The following is a 22,486-nucleotide window of genomic DNA, read 5'->3' on the forward strand; positions in this document are numbered from 1 at the left end:
CAAATAGAGTCATATAGTGTGCCCTTTAAGTTGCCTTGGTTGTGGGAGAAGGACACAGTAGGACTGCTGATGAACAAGTTTATCTACCTCATCAGTGATTTTGAAATAGGATAGAAGGAGGAGGAGGTGTTTTGTAATCTAACGTATATCTCTTATGCTGCTTGAGCACAGTATTCTTCACATATGAATATGATATGCTTGGTAGTACTGTCACTGTATTCAGGAAGTGGTTGGAAATGCTGATGCATGCTTTGACATTCTTTCCGTGCTCAGTGCATATGGAGTTTGTCTTCTGGTTAATGGCATTGACCATGATTGGTACCGTCTGGCCCAGATTACCAGCTCTGCCTCTGGCTGTGTTGGTTTCCTGACTACTATTCTCTCTTTAACTGCTGCTGCACTCTTCATTTTTGTGCCATTTGTCTTTATAAGAAGCCGACAAGTATGGGCTTTTCAAGCTACTTCATCTGCCAGTGTGTATTACCTAGCTTCGGTGCTGCCTTCACTGTGGACTCTGCTTTGGCTCCCTTGCACATTTTTCATACCTTACTTTAAAAACAAATGGAGCTAATCCCATCCTTTCTCTCAAGCTCCAGAACTTTGGCTAATGATCTGTAAGAAATGGTGACCACCATAGAAAAATAGAATGCATCTTCTTCTCCTCCTCTGGATTTCCATTACCTGTTAAAAACTGTGTTCACCTTTGACTCCTCCCTTCTCTCTTATTTCTGTGAATTCTGCTTTGTACAACAAGTTCTCTGATCCATTCCATTCTGTTCCATTCCAAGTGCTCACTACCTCAAGATGTACCAGTTTAGGTCCATCCCACCTAATCCTCATGTCCCAGATGTCCCATGCTTCGTCCCCACTATCCCGTTTTATCTGCTTACTACTTCTAGAGTTATTTTTCTAGTATAACACTGATCTTTTTACTCCCTTGATTATGTGACTAAGGGGTATACCCTTTCTAAAGCCTAAAGCACAGATTCATTGTTGCCATGTCTCCCATTCTTCTTCTTTCTCCAGTTTATGCTTTTGTTCATCATTGGAATAAATTTTCGTGTTCCTGGAAACCCTCTAAGGCAGAGATCTTTGATCTGAGTGACAAGATTATGCTCCAGAGCCATCGACTGTGACACATATGCATGTTTCAGAGTAGGGGTCCGTGTTGTCCTTCAGAGTTGTCCTGAAATCAGTAACACAAAAGCCTGTGAACTCCAGCATTGGAGTGTTCTAACTTCCTTGCTCATACTTTTTTTCATGTGGCTGGAATTCCCTGCCTACCATCACTCTAGAGCATATTGCCCTTTTAAAGACCTACCTCATATACCACCATCTCTATTAAACTTTTCCCTAATCCCTTAACCCAAAATTCTTTTTTTATATTAGGGACTTCGTTACCTCTGTTGTGAGTTTCCATTATTTTTATGTGTGTTTTATTTCCCAACCTACAGGCCACTGTTTGTGGAGTTATTTTAATGCATCTGGTAATCCATAGACCCATATGGTTATATATAGTCAGTTCTCCTCATTCTCTATAGTTTTGTTCTATAAAGTTGCTACAGACACAGATTAGTGAATAATGAACCACTGCTTCTAGGAGAAATAAAGGGTTAGGTTTTTGGGAGCTCCTGGTCACAATATTTTTGTCAGCTGAACAATACATAACCTTGTTTTATGTTTGTTTCTATTTAAAGACACCTTATATAATATTTATTGTTGATTCTTTGACATTGGGCTCATGGTCCACAGCATTCTAACTCATGCCTGTATACATGTTTTCTCTGTAAGGCACTTCATAGCCTTCTTGCACTTAAGACCTTGAAACAGCACTTCAGCACTATATTTGGGGACATTTTAGACAGTGAAACCACCAACGAAAAAAACAGAAATATGAGAAAAATATGGCACTCAATATACCACCCAAAGGACACTTATTTACAGTGTGAGAGCTGAAACAAGAAGTCAGAGTGTCACCTTGTTTTACTTCAACTGGGAATATGCTTGTCAGGTGACTCAAAAGTTTTGCTGCTCTGTGCACGTCTGTGAATGACTGCAGAAGTGCTGTGAGTGTTGATTTGGGGGTTACACATAAGTTTTAGCAGGTAGCAAATCCACACATCTGAAATCTGTGAATAATGAGGATCTTATCATCCTGGAATGTGGAGGCAGACGTAATCCGTGACATATTATTTACATTAAAAGGTGTTCCTCATATTTTAAAACTGTGGAAACTTTTGTGCAAATTTTAATCAGTCATGTCTTATTTGTCTATCTATAGCTTTTCTTTAACACTGTTTCTTGCCTAAAGTGGGTACCCCATAAATGTTGATTGGCTTGGCTAGAAGATTGGACCAACGTGTAACTAACAAGACAGCTTTAGGAAACCTTCTAATGTTAGGTCTCCCAGTGCTTTCTCCTGCTAAGGAGTTGATTTGCCTGAAATCTTAACTATTTTCCAATACAGGTTTTACTTTTAAGTGTTGTAAATGAAGCCTAATTCAGAAGAGAGAACTGACTGAAACAGCATCATCTCCTAGTTTGCTAAAGTTTAATTAAATAAAAACCTTCCTTCAAGCAAAATAGAGGCATTTTGATTTTTAAAAAATTGGCACTTAGAGTTCCATATTTTAGTTAAGCTTATTTTTGATAATACTAAATATTTTCTAAATATTTTCATCTAAAACAGTTTTCCAACACATCTTCCCCAGGGATATTAAGTGCATTTTGCAAGACTTGTTCAATTTAATATTGTATTAAAATTAAAAAGAGTTTAAATTGGCCAAATAAATTAACCATTGTAAATGTTTTTATAAACAGTGTAAATAAACATTTTATATGTCTATAAAATTTATTTAAACAATTGTCGAATTCTAAAAGAAGACTAGAACAAAGAGAAGCATTGATGGGTGTGGGGAAAGAGCACTGGCCTGGAAGGGAGGAGACCTAGGTCCTCACTGAGCTACTAACAGTTACGGCAACAAGTAACTTCACTTCCTTTGGCCTCCGTTTATTATGTGTCTGGTAAAGGGAGGCAGAGTGATGATCCTAAAGGCTCTTCCAACTCTTACTGGTATTCTGTAAAATCACTGAAGATAATACACTCAGAGACTATTAATTAAGAATCTACTATGAACCAGGCGTTTACTACTCATCAAGGAGACCCATGGAATAAAAAATAGGAATCTGTTTTCAAGAAGCTTGCAGTCTTTTGAGGAGATGAAACTATCAGTGCAACCTAGTTCACACAGAAAGATATTTTCTTCAAATCTCTAAACCTCAGAGTCTCTTTCTTCATCTCTAAAATGGGAATATGCTTCCTCACAGGGCTGTAAAGAGGTCAAATCTGTACTTTATAAAGTGTCATAAATCTAGAAAAATAATGAAATGTTTTGCATTCTGCTCTCATCTGGCTTATTGAAGCTGCTCTTTCCAAAGTTTCCAGAAACTTCACTATTGCCAAATCGAATAATTTCCTTTTATTCTTTATCTATTTTGACCTCTCTCCAACTTTGGCACTGTGGACCTACCTTCCCTTTTCAGGCCTCTGCTTCCTTAGCTTCTGTGAAATTGAATCTCCCGGAAGTTCTCTTCCCTTTCTGTTTCTGTGAAGTGGAAGTGTAGTTGTTATTCTGACCTACTGTCTCCTTATGTAGTATTTGCAAACTGACCAGAATGCATGTAGCACTTTAAAGATAGCATGTCATTGTGCTGTCCGAGGGTCTCCACTCTTACTCCAATCTCTTATATCCCATTGCACGCGTGGTCCAAGTCAGCACACATTTCAGAGCCTACTGTGCAAGGTGCTCTGGAAGACCTAGTTACTGCTATATTTTGACATCTCAGTCATACTAAACTATGAGTTCTTTGAGCACAAGCATCTTGTCTTTTACCATCTCTGCTTTTAAGGCTTGAAGATAATAGTTGGCACATAGAAGGTATTTAATACCTTTTTTTAAAATTTAATAAAATAAATCTGAGAATGATGAGTATCTTATCTCCACAATATATTTCTTTCCTAGAAAGTAACCAATAGATTAAAAAATATATATTTTCCCATTTAAAAAGAAATACAGTGAGATACCATGTCAAATCCACTAGGATGGCTGAAATCAAGATGACAATTAGCAAATGTAGGAGAGGAAGAGGAGAAATTAGAACATTCATACTTTGCTGGCAGGGAATGTAAATTGGTACAACTGCTTTGGAAAACAGTTTGGCAGGTCCTCAAAATATTATATGACTCAGCAGTTCTTCACATAGGTATATACACAAGAAAAATGAAGATATATGTCCACACGTACATGAATGTTCAACATAGGAGCATTATTCATAACAGCCAAAAATGAAAACAGCCAAAATACCCATCAGCTGATGAATGGATAAATAAAATGTGGTATATTCATTTAGTGAATTATTATTTGGCTATAAAAGGAATGGAAGAGAGCAGATATGACCCAAGCAGTTGGGCACCCACCGCTCACATGGGAGGTCCTGGGTTTGGTTCCTGGTGCCTCCTAAAGATGACTAGCGGACACAGTGAGCAGACAGACGAGGGAGCCATGGGGTGGTCGGTCACGGGGAGGGGTGAGGGGGGGAAGATGTGTTCTCAAACAATAAGGGACGATACCGTCGATATAAAGCATAGATTACTGATAAGATACAGAATGTTTGCCTTCTAATCAAGTTACTCAATTGAGAAAAAACCTTTAAAAAAAACAACAACAAGGAATGGCATACTGATATATGCTGTAACATAGTTAAACCTTCAAAACATTGTGCTAAGCGATAGAAGCCAGCCACAAAAGACCTTATAATGTGTGATTCTGTTTATATGAAATGTCCAGAATAGACAAATCTGTAGAGACAGAAAATATATTAGTGGTTGACAGGGACTGGGGCCGAGAATCAGGGATAGGGAGGGATCACTAATGGTTATAGGGTTTCTTTCTGGTGTGATGAAAATGTTCCGAAATTATATCTCAACAAAGATGTTAAAATGCATATATTAGTAATGTGTACATACATGTTAAATGTAATGTGGTATCCTGAATTGGATCCTGGTACATAAAAAGAACATTAGGTGGAAAAACTAGTGAAATCCCCAGAAAGTCTGGAGTTTAGTTAATAGTAGTGTGCCAGTGCTGGTTTCTTGGTTTTGACAAACAGACCATGGTTATATAAGATGGTGAACATTAAGGGAAACTGGTGAGGAACATATGGGAACTCTCTGTACTCTCTTTGGAACTTTTCTGTCAATCTGGAGTTATTCCAAAATAGGAAACTTACCAAAATAAAATTTTAAAGTAATCTATAACCATTTAAGAAAATTTGGAAAACTCCAGAAAAGTTAAAATGAATATAAATATCTTTTTACGATCATTGAAGCGTAACTACGCAATTAAAATTAGAATCTGATTAGTGTTTTTCATCACATAGTTGTAATCCCAGCAATAGATTTTTGGCTGCCACTATTTCAAAAATTTTAATACTATATAATATCTACTAATTTTAAAGAATTGTGACATGTATAAGGTTTTGCCCTACTTAAAAGGTAACTGGTTAGCCTGACAGTTTTCCTGAATGCTGGCAGAAGTCACAGTACTCCCGGATCAGAGACAAATGATCTTACTACTCATCACAAACAGCCAGTGGCATGTGTAGGAACTTCCTTATGGTTCCTCTTGCTCTCCAGGTCCCACAGGGGCAGCATGAAGGGGCCCAGGCGGATGCTGCATCATGGCTGAAAAAAACCTCAAGCTTAAAAACTCGAATTTTTATAGTGGGGAGTAAGGCTTGCCTACCTTTTCCCCTGACTGAGATATTATCTTTATTCTGCTGGACAGTAAACAAACTTTGTCCTTTGCTTTGGAGGGAAAGGATCTCTCTTTCTTCAGGGCTCTTTGATGAACAGACATTCTCGGAAAAATAGTCTAAAACAAAAGGGCTGTTCTTGTCTTTGCTCACATGACATGCACACATGCAAGAGACCCATGAGGCTCATCTCTCAACACTGACATGTTTTCATCACTCTTACTCAGAAATGGACATACTCATTTAAAGAGGTTTAATTTTAATTTTATTCTTTCAGTAATATGAAAAAATAATACATATATGCACAAGACACACCCTCTTTACTTTCCATGTAATTTTGGGCAGTTGAGTATTAAAGTAAGTTATACGTTTTGTTTAATTTAGATGGAAATTGTGGCCAAGAATGTTTGGTTTCCTAATTGGCAATGCAATAACATGAGTGGTTTTGAAAAGACAGTGAAAAACATTCCAAGATAAAGAATTTTAGCAAATTTCTTGAAATGTTGGCTGAAAAACTTATTCAAGGTCATGGAAGGAGAGAGCAATGCCATTGTAGTTCAGAGCATTTCATGTTCAGATTCTTCAATTTGTTATTAAAATATCTTCTGAGATTTAAAAATTTCTGTTAACTAAGTACATCTCTGTATTCATACGGCCTGTTCCTATTATAAGAATAAGAGGAAGAAAAGCAAGTTTTTCTCTTCCAGCTTCAGAACATAGTTGAAGTATGGTGGTTTTGGTCTCAATTTTGCTTTTACTGTTAGCAGAGAAACTTACTTCACAGTAAGTGAAAGTTGGCACCTTTCAAATACACTGCAGTTTTAAATGTATAGAATATCCTTCTTTGCATGATGATTTTTTAAAAAAGAAAATTTGCTGTTTCAGTTCTTTGGAAGATGTGGGCAGGGTTTGGAAAAGTTGATATTTGTGTGATTACTATTGTGCACACTCAAGTTACATTTTGGAAGGGATGTTTTGTACAATTTCAGGGAACCTGCTGAAGATTCTTTTCCATTCAGAATCACTTTCAGATTTGAGGCATTTATATTTGCAGCATACCAGGATCTGAAACACTGATGGTCCTTGGCCCTGCTCTCTATACTGATGAAGTCGCTGAAATGAGCAAATCACTTGGTGTTTTGTTTCATATGGTTCTATGTTTGCAGTTATTTGCAAGCAGTTTAACTCCTGCATTTCTTCATTGATAAAATTATAATGTCACAAAACATACCCTAACTTTTTGCCTTATCTCACCCAGTATATTCAACAGTTGATCTGTATCTGCAAAATGGTTGAAGTATTTTCTTACCAACATTGTAACCCTTTACTTTCATTCTGTTTGAAATATTGTCATTTTTAAAATTGCCATTGGCGTTTTCAACACTGTCCTCTTGGTAATAGAACAAGTAGGCATAAAATCAGAAAGGATTATAAAAACTTGAAAACCATTATCAACCAGTTTGACCTAACTGACACTAGAATACTACACCAACAATAGCAGAATGCACATTCTTTTCAGGTGCACATGAAATGTTCACAAAGATAGACCAATTCTTTTCCTTGGTATAAAAACGGTCTCAAATTTAAAAGAATTAAAATCAATGAAAGAATCTTTTCTGATGACAACAGCAAAATAATGTTTTGAAAATGCCTAAGTATTTAAGAATTTATAAAAAAACAAACTTCTGAACCCACACATCAAAGAATTCTTGAGGAAAATACGAAAACATGTTGAACTGATTAAAAACACCATATATAAAAATTTGTGGGATATGGCCAAAGCTGTTTATAGGGCACAATTTATAGCATTAAAATGCCTGTGTTAGAGGGGAGCAGATGTAGCTCAGGTGCTTGAGCACCTGCTCACCATGTATGAGGTCCTGGGTTCAATCCCTGGTGCCGCCTTGAAAAAAAAAAAGGCTGTATTAGAAAATAGGGAATGGCTCAAAATCAGTGCTCTAAGCTTCCATCTTAAACTAGAAAAAGAAGGCATTAAATCAAAGAAAGCAGAATAAAGGGGAAAAAAGCAGAAATCAATGAAATAGAAAACAGAAAAGAAGGTCAGTGAAATCTGTGCTTGAAAAAGATCATGTTGTTAAACTTCTAGCTAGACTAATCAAGAACAAAAGAAAAGTTATAAATTACCAGTATCAGAATTAAAGAGGGATATCTTGCAGATTCTACAGATATTGATAGGCTAGTAAAGGAATATTATGTTATGGTGATCAATTCAACAATATAAATAAAATGGAACCATTCCATGAAAGACAACTACCAAAACTTACTGAAGAACAAATAGATAACCTAAATAGCCTTATTTTATTAAAAACATTGAATTCATATAGTTTAAAATTTTCCTGCAAGAGAAGTCCAGGCCCAGATGACTTCAGTGGTGAACTCTACCAAACATTTAAGGAAGAAATTATAACAATTCTGTAGAGCTCTTAGTAAAGGCAGGAGGAGTGAATAGCATACAGTTTATTTTAGGACCCAGGCATTCACCCTGATACCAAACCAGACAAAGACCTTACAGGAAATCTGTAGACCAATACTCCTCATAAACAAAGATGCACAATTTTAGGAAATTGTGTGTGTGGTGTATAATATATAAACGTATAAAAAAGATAAACAGGGAAACGGACTTTGGCCCAGTGGTTAGGGCGTCCGTCTACCACATGGGAGGCCCGCGGTTCAAGCCCCGGGCCTCCTTGACCCGCGTGGAGCTGGCCCATGCGCAGTGCTGATGCGCGCAAGGAGTGCCGTGCCACACAGGGGTGTCCCCTGCGTAGGGGAGCCCCACGCGCAAGGAGTGCACCCATAAGGAGAGCCGCCCAGCGCAAAGGAGGGAGCAGCCTGCCGAGGAATGGCGCCGCCCACACTTCCCGTGCCGCTGACGACAACAGAAGCGGACAAAGAAACAAGACACAGCAAAAAGACACAGAAAACAGACAACCGGGGGAGGGGAGGGGAATTAAAATAAATAAAAATAAATCTTTAAAAAAAAAAAAAAGACTTAACAATTGATTATAAAAAAAAAAAGATAAACACATGATGACCAAGTGGGATTCATCCCAGGAATGCAGTTTAGAATTCACAAAATCAGAGTATTAACAGACCAAAATCCCTACAATCACCAGATGATTATTAGTAGATGCAGACAAACATGCCAAAATTCAATATCCATTCATGATGAAAGAATTGATAAAGGGTTTATGTGTGAAAAACCTATACTAACATCATACTTAACTGGTGTAAGACTAAATGCTTTCACTCTGAGATCAGGAAGAAGGCACAAATTAGGTCCACTTTGATCCAACATTATGCTGGAGATGTTAGCCAGTGCGATAAAGCAGAAAAGGAAACAGTGTATACAGATTGGAAAGCAAAAAGTAAAGCTTTATTTACAGATGGCATGATCGTCTGTATAGAAAACCCTGAGCAATCTACAAAAATACTACTAGAACTGCTAGGTGAATTTAGCAAGGATGCAGAACACAAACTCAATATACAAAAATCAATGCTATTTCTTTATACCAGCATGCCTAATTAGAAATTAAAAGCAAAAGCAGTACCATTTATTATAGCACCAAAAAATATAAAATAACTAGGGATAAATTTAAGAAAATATAGGTAAGGCCTACCCTGTACTCTGGGGTACTTGGGAGTTGAAAAGGCTCATTTTTTATTTATTTTTATTTTGGGGGGCGTACTTTGAAATCATACCAACATGGTTAGTGCCAGTCCTGTCAGGTATCACCTCTGCAACCTTTCTGAGCCTATTTCTTCCTGTGATAGAACACAAACTTAATGTAGCTAGTATGGGGATTAAATGAGATAATATGTTTCAAATTTTTAACATGATAACCTGAAGTATAGTAGTTTCTGAATAAATGGAATTATTTTTGTATTACTGTTGTTTGTTTTTTTTTTAAAGCAACTTGACTGCCATGATACCACATACATATTTTAATATTTGGTCAGTTAAATTTGCTAACTTCTTTTTTATTCTGCCCTTGGCCTTAACTGAAAACAGGTTGCCTATATTGTATTGTGAAAAGTTTTTTTTTCCTTTACACAATTTTCTTTACCTTGCAATAAAATATTAAAGAAATAAAACAGTATTTGTGTGTTAGATATAATTGCAGCATCTATAAAATTGTCCCACATTGTGTCATTGTCTGAAACTTAATAGGTTTTTTTTTTCCCCTCTTCAGATAAACCAAGAAAACTGGTGTACAATAGAGCCATGCCCTGATGCTGCATCTCTTTTGGCCCCCAAGAAGAGCCCAGGTAAGCAGAAATGTTCTAACTTAAATTACCTTGAAAAACTAAATCTAAAATGTCCTTTTCCTGGAGCCATAATTCTATAATTCTAGATCATTTTGATGGGGGGCACTTGTAATTTGGGTTTGTAGATGTTTTGTCTCAGAATTAAAGATGGGCATGTGGAATTACTTAAATTCGATTTTAATAATAACAGACTTCTACATGGGGGTTTATGATTTATTGATTCGTCTGTGAATGTATCTGGGCTATGTATATGACATTGGTTTTTTAATCTGGTAAAGCTATGAATCTATATTACTAAGGACTAAAACTGTCATTCTCAGTCTTGGCTACATATTGGACCTATCTGGGGACCTTTAAAAATATACAGATGCCTCAGTCCTACTCTGGAGATTCTCATTTAACTGGGCTGAGATTTGGCCTGAGCATTCGAATCTTTTAAAGGTCCTTTGGTTATTCTACTGCATAGCCAAAGTTGGGAACCATTACACTATGGGGAAGTATTGTCAGAAATCGAGTCAATCCTTAAACACCCACGAGGTATTAGTAACAAAAGTTGTTCTTAAGACTTGCATGTTAATGACACAACACATGATTTGTGGTTAGTTAGGATTCCCGACTTTTAACCCAGGTTCAGCCATTATTAGCTTACTGTGACATCAGTTATGCTCCCTAATGTCTGTGCACTCTCATCTCCCATCTGGAATGTGTTACTAGCTTGCCTCATTTTGGGGTCTTGTAAGGATGAAATGGTGAGTAATTGTGAGTCCCTGTGCCTATAACTACAGCTGTGAAGTGAACACTGATAACTTGCATCCTGGGCTTTTGAGTCTTACTTAACCCAACACAACCACTCTTTACCTTCCCAGCTTTTATAAACAAACTGTTCAAATCCTCTATCTCCAGAGAGATTTCCTACTGATTTTCAACTCTGACTTTACTACCAAAACTGTATTGGAGACAAATAAAAAAGTGTTTTTCTCTATTTTTGCCTCACATGAAGAAACTGTAAAAAGATGTTATTCTGCTATAGTTGTGTATGGGTCCCCATATTTCATAAAATTGATTCTGTTTACAGATTTAGTTGACACTTCCCCCATTTAGCCCCCTGAAAACTTCTACTTAAAAATATACTACTTTAACAGTATTTTGGTTCTTGAAACAGGTTTTTTCTAAAAATGTAATTACAACCACTCAAGCAGTAAAACTTTTTGCCCCATAAAGGCTAAATGAGGTTATCTCACAATTTGAATATTCATAGGAAGTATCTTTACACATTGTAGTTTTTAAAATTCACTTATTTAAAGAGATGAATTTTGAGCCCTTCAGCATTTTTCCCAGGGCATAATGTTGGATTTTGAAAGCCCCATCCGTACTCTAACCCAAAGCGCTAACAATTTGATCTTTGTTTTTAAAGTACAGTTTAACAAAATTTAAGATCTGAATTGTGTTTCTCAACTTTAGACCTAGAGAATTTGATTTTAGGCATGGATGATTATGAATCCTAGGACCTTTCAGTCTTGTAACTTGCTTCCTTTTACTTCACATACACATGCTCCAGAGAGTAATAGCATTAGACCAAGTAAGTTGGTATCTTTTAAAATCTCTTGGTATACTCTGCAGTACTGAATAATTACAAGGTTTGAGGATTAGGATGAACAAAGCCCAGTGGGTACTGCCGCATATGTTTTCCTACTCTTCTCCAACTATATAATATGTGTACATAAACAGTATGTCATTTTAAACCCATGTACCCAAATAACATCTTAAAAAGTACACATTCTGCTAGCTTTTTTTTTTTAAGAATTTAATTCTATAGGTTTTATTTATTTTTCTTTTTAAAGATTTATATTTATTCATTTTTCTCCTCGTTCCCCTCCTCCTGCCCCAGTTGTCTGTTTTCTGTGTCCATTTGCTGTTTGTTCTTCTGTGTCCATTTCTATTCTTGTCAGCGGCACTGGGAATCTGTGTCTCTTTGTTGCATCTTGCTGTGTCAGCTCTCCGTGTGTGCGGCCACCACTCCTGGGCAGGCTGAACTTTCTTTCGTGTTGCGTGGCTCTCTTTTATGGGGGCGCACTCCTTGCATGTGGGGCTCCCCTACACGGGGAACACCCCTGCATTGCAGGGCACTCCTTGTGCACGTCAGCACTGCACGTGGGCCAGCTCCACATGGGTCAAGGAGGCCCGGGGTTTGAACCGTGGACCTCCCATGTGGTAGACAGACGCCCTAACCACTGGGCCAAGTCTGCTTCCTGCCATTACCTTTTAAAAAGCTAGCAGAGGGAAGTGGACTTGGCTCAATGGATAGAGCATCCGCCTACCACATGGGAGGTCCATGGTTCAAACCCCGGGCCTCCTTGACCTGTGTGGAGCTGGCCCATGCGCAGTGCTGATGCCTGCAAGGAGTGCTGTGCCACGCAGGGGTGTCCCCACATAAGGGAGCCCCATGCGCAAGGAGTGCACCCTGTAAGGAGAGCTGCCCAGCGCAAAAGAAAATTCAGGCTGTCCAGGAATGGCGCCGCACACATGGAGAGCTGACACAAGATGACACAACAAAAAGAAACACAGATTCCCGTGCCACTGACAACAACAGAAGCAGACAAAGAAGAACACGCAGCAAATAGACACAGAGAACAGACAACTGGGGTAGGGGGGAATGGGGAGAGAAATAAATAAAATAAATAAATCTTAAAAAAAAAAAAAGGTAATGGCTCAGTACACAAAAGATACAGATAGATTTGTAAATGGGTCATAAAATAGGATCAGCTCCTGCTTTGCCCACCTTCAGCGTCCTGTTATCATAGGATACTTCTTGAATAACACATTATGGGATAATGAAGCCTTAACTTCATTAAGTACATTTATCACATGCCTACTGTATGCTAAGGGACAGAATTCTGTTTACATTATGTATTTATTATTTCTAACTGTAACTACAAACTCTTATTGGAAGGTGTAAAATTATCTACTTTCACTGGAATGGTGGTATGAAACTGAGGCTTAGAGGGGATCCCTGCAATTATTCAGACCTAGATTTAAGCCAGATGAGTCTAACTCTAAAACCAATGCTTTTTGCTCTTGTTCACACCTTGCTATGCTGCTCCCCTCATTGGGAAGGGGTCATGCAGGAAGAAGGGAAAGATTTCTTAACAGTGCATGTCACATGGGATGTATAGATTAGCTTTGCCTTTAGTGCTGCCCACCCCCACCTCCCTCCAATGGCTTAAGGTCCTTCTCTCTCCTTGATCCCTTTTTTCATACTCCTCCCTGCTTCCCGTCACAACAGTCAACATTACTGCACACAGCAAACTATTCCTATTCTGAACTTGATTTGTGGCTGCTTGTAGTGCTAACTTGGATTTGTTTTCTGGGTGAGTATTCCTACCAAATCTGATCTTCTCCGTGAGTTTTCCATTAGAATATTTCTGAGCTGGTTTGTTTTCCAGTCTGGAATTTGGATGTGGCCAGCAGCTCAGTGTGGTGGCTGTGACAGCCCTTCCTTTTCTTGGCCAGCCCCTCTTTTTTCCCCTCAACCATGCAATAGTTTTTCCAAGTGAAGAAAGGAGGGAATAGAAAGATCACACCCGCCAGCTGCACCTAAGTAGTACATATGCTGTGAAATTTAAAAAAAAAAAAAAATCTCTGAAATACCCATGATTTCCAGTCTTGTAAAGGCAGATCTGTTCCCATTGAAAAATAACACACTTAAAGTGGTTTGGACCAAGACTAAAAGGGACTGGAATAATTTTTTTAACTTAAGTTTTTACTTAAATTTCCTGTTTCAGATTAATTCACTTCCTATGGCATCCTTTGTGTACTTCTTTATTGAAATTTTCCCTCAGCATGTCCATTTCTCCCTCAAGAATGTAAACCCTGTCCCCAAACACAAAGAAACACTAAATGTCTTTTTTTCATTTGGATAGTTCTAGTACCTAGCCTAACCAAGTGCCTAACAAATAGAAAAGTTTATTTTTATTAACAGTTGATTCATGACCTATACTGATACAATGCCTCCTTGACTCCTTTGTCTAGGCTACCCAGCTGATCCAGGGTGGATAACTTAAAAGTATCATTTGTTAATTTTTAGTAATTTAGATTAGAAAACTTCTTCCGTTGTCTCTCACACACACAGCATACATGTGTATATATGACATTGATGTCCAAGTATAAAATCTGAGAATGAAAAGAATCCCTGGAGGTTATCTAGTCCAATCTAACACATATTCTTCCTCTGTATAGAAAACTTTTCTGAAACACAGTCATTCAACCTCTGCTCTAACCCTTCTGGTGAAGTGAAGTGACAGTCATCATGCTGTGAAACTGCCTATCCCATTGCCCAGAAGCCCTGTTAAGTGAAGCTCTGCAGCTTCCCCTCCCTGGATTTGTTCTGCCTTCTGGAACAGCCAGAGCTATCCCCCTCACTGTTCCTCATTTGACTACAGTTTATAAGCAAAATTTTTTCCAGCTCCTCTGCAAGATAAATATATCTCAAGTGGGTGTCATGAATGCATTTCTGCTTATCAGTGCTCTCATTTAAATGTTACCTAGGAATAAACACATTCCTTCCAATTAATAGTTTTTTTGGTTATTTGACTTTTTAAAATTTTGTTTGTGTATGTGTATATTATTTGTTGTTCTGCTTTGTTTTTACAATCATCTTGCTTTGACAGCTCCTTTTAAATTTTCTTTTATCCAAAATCGCCAGGAGCTCTCATCAGCTGCTAGGGAGCCAGGTTATCTGTTCTGCCCCTCATCACTGTGTGTCACCTGCAGATTTGATGAGCATGCATATATGTCTGTTCATATCACACATTTTTTTTTAAGATTTATATTTTATTTCTTTCTTTCCCCTACCCCCCCCCCCAGTTGTCTGCTCTCTGTGTCCATTCACTGGGTGTTCTTCTTTGTCCGCTTCTATTCTTATCAGCGTCACCGGGAATCTGTGTTTCTTTTTGTTGCATCATCTTGCTGTGTCAGCTCTCCATGTGTGCAGTGCCATTCTTGGGCAGGGTCCACTTTCTTTTGCGCTGGGCAGCTCTCCTTACGGGGCGCAGTCCTTGCTCATGGGGCTCCGCTATGCAGGGGACACCCCCTGCGTGGCCCGGCACTCCTTGCGTGCATCAGCACTGCGCATGGGCCAGCTCCACACGGGTCAAGGCATGTGGTAGGCAGACACCCTATCCATTGGGCCAAGTTTGCTTCCCCACATCACACTTCAAAGTGCTTACTAGAATGGAGGATCATCACTCTTCAAAACGTTTTTCTTTTTTTTTTCTTTTTTTTTTTAAATTTCTCTCCCTTCCCCACCCTCCCCACCCCAGTTGTCTGCTCTCTGTGTCCATTCTCTGTGTGTTCTTCTGTGTTCACTTGTATTCTTGTCAACAGCACCTGGAATCTGTGTTGCGTTTTGTTGAGTCATCTGGCTGCATCAGCTATCCATGTGTGTGACGCCATTCCTGGGCAGGCTGCACTCTTTTCGTGCTGGGCGGCTCTCCTTCCGGGGTACACTCCTTTCGCAAGGAGTTCCCCTACACGGGGGATACCCTTGCGTGGCACAGCACTCCTCGCGTGCATGAGCACTGCGCATGGGCCAGCTCATTACACAGGTCAAGAGGCCCTGGGTTTGGACCTTGGACCTCCCATGTGGTAGAAGGATGCCCCATCCATTGGGGCCAAATCTGTTACCCTTCAAAACTTCTTGAAGGAGAGCTACATATACCTTTTACTTGACTTTTTTTAGGTTCTTGGTTTCACTATCTATACCTCTCTTTAACCTTTTTGCTTCCTGGTTACATGCCCCTTTTGTCCACAAAATTAATTGGAGAGAATGGGTTAAATACCTTGTTAATTTAAGATAGTATGTTTTAGGATTCCGTGATGTACTGATGTCATATTTCCATCAAGACCTGCTTGCTCCCCCTGGTTCACCAGGGTCACTGCTAACAGATCCTAGATGATGAATTTTTCTTTTTCAGTCATTGTTCCAGTAGGAGGTCTATTTTAAAACTTAATTATATTTTTTTACTCCTCAATAGAGCAGTAAGCACTTATGTTTAATACATTGATTATTTTTTAGATATGCCCCCTTTGCCCTTTTGTTTTTTCCTTTTTCCTTTTCTTGAGGTACCCGGGGCTGGGAATTGAACCCAGGTCCTTGTATGTGGGAAGCTGACACTCAACCACTGAGCACCATTGGCTTCCCTGAGTTGGTTTGTTGTTCGGTTTTTGTTTTTTGGGGTTTTTTTTCCATTTTTTTTTTGTTCATTCATTTGTTTTTAAAGATACTTAGATTACATAAATGTTACAGAGAATATATAGAGGATTCCCATATACCCTGCTCCCCACACCTCCCACATTTTCCCACATTAGCAACATCTTTCCTTAGTGTGGTACATTCATCACAATTGGTAAACATATTTTGGAGCATTGCCACTAAGCATGGTTTATAATTTACATTGTAGTTTACACTCTCTCCCACTCATTTCTGTAGGCTATGGCAAGATATGGCAAGATATGTCATTGTGATGCCATTCAGGATGATTCTCAAATCCCAAAATGCCCCCATATTGCAACTATTTTTCCCTCTCCCTACCCTCAGAACCTCCAGTGGCCACTGCCTCCACATCAGTGATATTTCTTCCATTGCTGGAATCACTATAAGTCTATAGTAGTATACCACTAAGTCTACTTTAGTCCATAGTTCATTACCCAATCCTGAGACTCCTGGGATGGTGATGCCCACGCCATCTTTAATTGAGGGGGGCCTTTGATCCCATATGGCCGATGGATGGGACTCTCTTGCTTGCAGTTATAGGCACTCTTAGTTCTTGGTTATCCATTATCCTCCTTGTTTGTTGTCCTGGGTGAGTCCAGTGAACTGGAGAGTAGGTGTTGCATCCTCCTTGTTTGTTGTCTTGCATGAGTCCAATGAACTGGAGAGTAGGTGTTGCAACAGCATTGAGATTCAAGGCCCAGCTGGCACATGGACAACCCAAAGGTTTAAGTATCTTGGATGTATACCGACCAACTCTAGTACTATAATAATTAGAGGTTCAAATAGAAGGACAGAAGAGTCATGTGTAGGGAAACCACAACTTGAGTTCCACTCTGTTGCACTGGGGAGCATAAATTCCAAAGGAGGGCCCACTGGCAAGGGACCAAACTCCTGAGCTATCTGCACTGACTATAGTATCTGGAAGTTGCCAGAGCCCTCAGGAGTCCTGCTATTTAGGGATAGTATCTGCTTTGGCTGTCAATGAGATCCTGGTGAGATGTGTATAAGCGTTACCTCTGGAGCGACTTCCTGACTCACTTTAAAGTCTCCTAGCCATGTAAACTCATTTGTCTTTACCTCTCCCCCTTTCGGTCAAGGTCTTTTTTTTGCCCCCCTCAGTTGCATTGCTTGTGGGTACTTGGTAGCAATCCCTCAGTGCCAGGGAGGCTTATCCCCAGGAGTCATGTCCCACACTGGGGGAACCTGAGTTGGTTTTTTCATTTGCTCTGCTTTCTTTTGTTTGTTTGTTTTTTGTTTTCCCCAGGAAGCACCAGGAACCAAACCCATGACCTCCCATGTGGGAGGCAAGCACTCATTCCTCCCCCACCTTGCCTTTTATTGCAGTATTTTCATAAAGTAACAAGTGGCAAGAAAGAAGTAATCTCACAAAACAGATTAGCCAGAAATCCTATCATATAGCTTCCTAATAATGGATTTTATGGTGGGAAAAGTAAAAAAAGAAAACAGGGGAAAAAAAGGAAAATACCAGTAAGAAAGCATCAGCATTTAGATACCTAAACACAGGTATAATTACGATTCTAAGCCAACATTTTATCTTTTTATATCCATGGTGTGCATGGCAAACTTCAAGATATATGGTAACTATCAATTTAGAATACCGGTATCAGAGCTGAAAGCTACTAATTTGACAATGTGTTCATAAAATCTTAATATTTTTAAAAAGTAGCAAAATTTGAAAGGCGAGTTGCTGAGGTGAAAAGAAACTGAATTTTTTAATTTTTAGTATTTTGAAGTATTGGTCACATAAATTTTCTTTTTCAGAATGTGAGAACTTCCTAGATGTTGGACTGGGCAGAGAATGTGCCTCATCACAAGGTGCACTTAAAAGAGTTTCTGGGAGTGAGTCTGACCTCTTTCATTCACCCACTGATGAAATGGACAGCATAATCTTCTCAAAGGTATTACCTCTATGTGTGACTCTTGCTAGTAAAGTGTGATCCACCTACCCTGCAGATCCCCAGTCAGGCTCTTAACATGATCTTCTGGGAGTGTAAAATGTTCCCTTTTAGAAAAAGAAACATCAGATTGTCAGGGGCTTTATAAAGGGGTGAGGGGAGTCATGGACTGCTTTAATTTCTGCAAAGCCAAGGCTGGTTAACAGATTTTGAAGCCAAAAGAAATGGAAATTCCTGTAGTCAGATGACAGTGAACACTTTTCAGTGGGCAGGAAGGGACCACAGCTCAGACTATATGATGTCATGTGTATAAACTAATCATACAGTCATTTCTGATTAATGTGTTTAGGCCTTAAGTTTGCTGCTGAGCTTGGTGATATCACCACCCTCTCATCTAGCCTGCCTAATTGAAACTTTGTAGATTTCTCCTAGGGCACTCAAACTCTCACCCTAGTGAATAGCCCATCCACATGAATCACCTCCTGTTTGCATATAATTTAAGACTTTCTTATAAGGAGTTGGGGGCATGGGGCGGTTTGCTTTCTTTTGTTTGTGTTTGTATTTAGTTGCAGTGAGTACTGTTTTGTCTCCTAAGAAGAATAGAGGGTTTTCCCACAGCAGAGACAACAAGTAGTACTCAATTATATGCCACAAATGGTTTTCTTAATAGTAAAGCACAGAAACACTGTGGCAACTATGAAGAAGACTGTTCCTTCTCATTTTATGATGACTTTGGAGAAAGGGGTCAGAGCAGTAGTGTTGGTAGGGATTAAGCTATCCTAGATAGTGTGATGTTGCTGTGTTTAAAAGTTATGATGTAAGAATGGAGGCTTAATGTTCTAGAATTCTGGTCTTAAACGTATTTAAGCCTCTGTGATTGTACCCTCACTACCTTCCTTTCATTTTTGTCTAGTGGCTCTCATGTTCCCATTTGGCCTTCCCTAACCTTTTCCACCCTGTTGCTTTTTCTTGTGCTCCTTTTCCAGGAATCCTTGATTTATGGTAAAAACTTAAGGATTTCTATCATTGCTTACAATGAATTGACTGGGTGATTCTGTAAAGTAAAAAATCCACACAATGGCAAGTTGTTCTCTGAAGTTGTTTAGGAAAAGGGAATGCAATGTGCTTTTTTTCGTTGTTGTTAATATCAGAATTTGGATAGTTTCCACTGTGACTTTGAGGTTCTCAGTCTAAGGACTTCTCAAGGTCTCCTGTAATAACCCCAGAGGCATACCATTTTCAAAGTATATACTTTGAAACACATTTCTTATGACTGACATAAATAGATTAAATGCTATCTCTAAGTTCCAGCTTTAAAATGAGACCTTGATAATCACTAAAACTGGGTCCTGGATACATGGGAATGAATGTATTTTGAATTTTTTCATAGTAGTTTTTTAAAAAAATTTGGAGAGTCTTCTATTATAAATGCTCACTTCATCTGAGGTATGTGACACCTTGTCCCTGTATGTTACCCATCTCTGCAAAATGATATTAATTTGGTCACTGAATTGAATGGTGTCTTTATTTGTCACAGGGCTGCCAATGCAAAGTACCAGAAATGGATTGATACTTAAAATGGGAAATTTATTAGGGTAAAATTTTACAGTTCTGAGGCCATGAAATGTCCAAACCAAGGCACCATCAGAGATGCTTTCTCACCAAAGTCAGCTACTGTTGACACTAACATCCTGCTGTGTGCCCACCTGGCAAGATCGAGAGTCTGCAGGCCTCTCTCTACTTTCTCCTTGAACTTGCCTGTGGCTGATCAATCATCTTTCCCTGGGTCTTGGCAGCTTGGGCCTCTCAAGCTTCTGTCGTTGAGCTCAGCTGTGGACAGACCTGGAGTCCTTTCTCTCACATGGCCAGTTCAAATACAGCAACTCCTTTCTCTCTGTTTCTATCAGACCCAGCAAGAGGGCGGAGTCTCAGCCTGAGTCACTCCTCACTGACAGTCCAGTCAAATGGTTTTGCACCCACCAAGAATGGTTTAGTTCCAAAAAACTTTCTCTTTTTGGGATTCATAAAAGAATTTCAAACTGTCAAAATGGTTTTCCTGGCTAAAGAGAATTAGAAGTTCCTATATTTTACCTTGTTATTCAGTCCGTCAGAAAACTCTGGCCTATGCTAGATTTGACTGTTCCTTCAGGATAACTAGAAAGAGACCATTTAAGGAAATCAGAAATGATGGATGCCCTTTCACCTTTCATGTGTGCCTGAGAATGTCTAAATGGCCTGGGATGAGACCAGGAGGGTTTTATCCTCAGCATTTCCATTCTCCCAATGTTGTTTTGGACCAGGAGAGGCTTTGCAATAAATCTAGTATTAATAAAACCTAAGGGCTTCTAAAGAAAGGAAAAGGAGAGAGCCAGACTAATATTTACAGGGTACTTGCTTTATACTAGGCACCGATCTGAAGTTTTTACCCCTTTGATCTCATTTCATATTCCCAGTACCCTTGCAAGATGGGTGATTTTATTCTCATTATACCCCTGAGTTAAATGGAGATCCTGACTGGAAAGTAGTTTACCCAGAATTCCTCACCTGGTACCTAGGATTTGTACCTAAGTTAGCCTGACTTTAAAATCTATTCATTTTCTGTTGTTTTACTCTAATTCACCAAATACCTTTTATAGCCGGTGACTTACAGAGAAGCACGGCAGTGACAGGCAGATCACTGGCTCCTTCCTCAAAAGTCTTCCTTAGTAGTCACCCACAAATGTGTGCTGCAAAATATCAGAACGTCTTAAGAGTTTCTTTCTAGGGTCTAAGTCTTCTCTCCACCCTTCTCGAAAAAATAGTCTATAGGCAAAGCATTGCAACATCCTTTTGTGTGACCCATGAGTGGTACATTAGGTCACTTCCTGCAGCCATTCATGTGACTCTGGTCTCACAGAGCACTATTTAACAGCCTGCACTGCTTGGTATGGACTTTTCCATGTTAACTTTCTGTTGCCATTCAGTATGCTTCCTGGTCAATATGATTCCTTTTGATTTTGAGGCTTTTGAGTGTTATAAGCTTCATGTTTATTCATATGAATATTTGCTAGTTCTTAAAGTCTTTTTCTTCCTTAGATCAACAGTGTAAAATTCAGATTTTATTTTTAGAGTGAGAAGAAATATTGGGATATGTTTTGACACTAATGAAACAAGAAAGTGTGACTATAAAAAGCATATGAGAGGTATGATATTATTATCCAAAAGGATAATTGGAGTCCACAGAAAATATTAATAGTTAAAAACTCCTTTCCCAAAGAGATGTAAATCAAACCCATACACTTGCTTTTGCTCTAAGTGTCCAAGATTGACTAAAAAACCAAAGTAACTCCCCTAAGATTCTAAACCCTACTTGAATGTCCTTTCTTTCGTATGCTGTAATTTATTTCCAAGTACTTGATCTCCAAGGCAAAAAATTGTCTTTTCTTTTCTAACCTTCTAGGAATAAAAATAAGTGTTTACAGAATCTAAATTAGAGAAATTATACTTATTTGCATAACTACTGAAATTATTAGAATTTCAGAACTGTGAAATATACTATCAGATAATACTCGATTCTTAAATAATAAAGTATTACACATAAATAGACTAAGTGATTAGCATTTAGTAGGTGCTTAAGATGTGAGCTGCTATTTTCCAAGGCACGTAGCAGTGTGCATTGCATATAGCATAATTAATAATAAATACATGTTTGGCAAATAAATGAATATGACAGAGCTATTGTTTTGGAAAAATTAAGCGTTATTCCTTCAGCTGTGGTGATAAGAAACCATAAAGTGTGCAGCAGTTTTTATATTTCTACATATAGTTGTATTAGTCAGCCAAAGGGGTGCTGATACAAAATACCAGAAATCTGTTGACTTTTATAAAGGGTATTTATTTGGGATAAAAGCTTATAGTTACCAGGCCATAAAGCGTAAGTTACTTCCCTCACCAAAGTCTGTTGTCACGTGTTAGAGCGAGATGGCTGCCAGTGTATACAAGGGTTCAGCCTTCCTCTTCCTCTTAAGGCTCTGTGGTCCCAGCTTCTTCCAATATCAGCTCTAGGCTGGGGTACGTTTTGTCTCTCTCCCGGGGCTTGCCTCTCTCTGGCTCAGCTGCTCTCCTCTCTCCACAAGGCCGGCTATAAACTATCAGGTGGATGGCTCTCTCTTCCTGGGTCCTCTGCCGTGTCTAATGGAACCTTTTCTCTTTCCTC

At 38.8% G+C, this 22,486-nt stretch overlaps 1 protein-coding gene across 13 annotated transcripts in view; it reads left to right on the forward strand.

Annotated features, from left to right (window-relative positions):
- AKAP13 (A-kinase anchoring protein 13) overlaps window positions 1-22,486 on the forward strand; it is a 390,788-nt gene that overhangs the window by 250,256 nt on the left and 118,046 nt on the right. For all 13 annotated transcript variants that reach the window (XM_071214350.1, XM_071214349.1, XM_058294653.1 and 10 more), the window contains 2 exons: window positions 10,029-10,104; window positions 18,158-18,294. In XM_071214350.1, coding sequence (XP_071070451.1) covers window positions 10,029-10,104; window positions 18,158-18,294 — 213 coding nt within the window. The remainder of the gene's footprint in view (window positions 1-10,028; window positions 10,105-18,157; window positions 18,295-22,486) is intronic.

This window comes from Dasypus novemcinctus, chromosome 3 (genome assembly GCF_030445035.2).
Source record: "Dasypus novemcinctus isolate mDasNov1 chromosome 3, mDasNov1.1.hap2, whole genome shotgun sequence".
Lineage (NCBI taxonomy): Eukaryota > Metazoa > Chordata > Mammalia > Cingulata > Dasypodidae > Dasypus > Dasypus novemcinctus.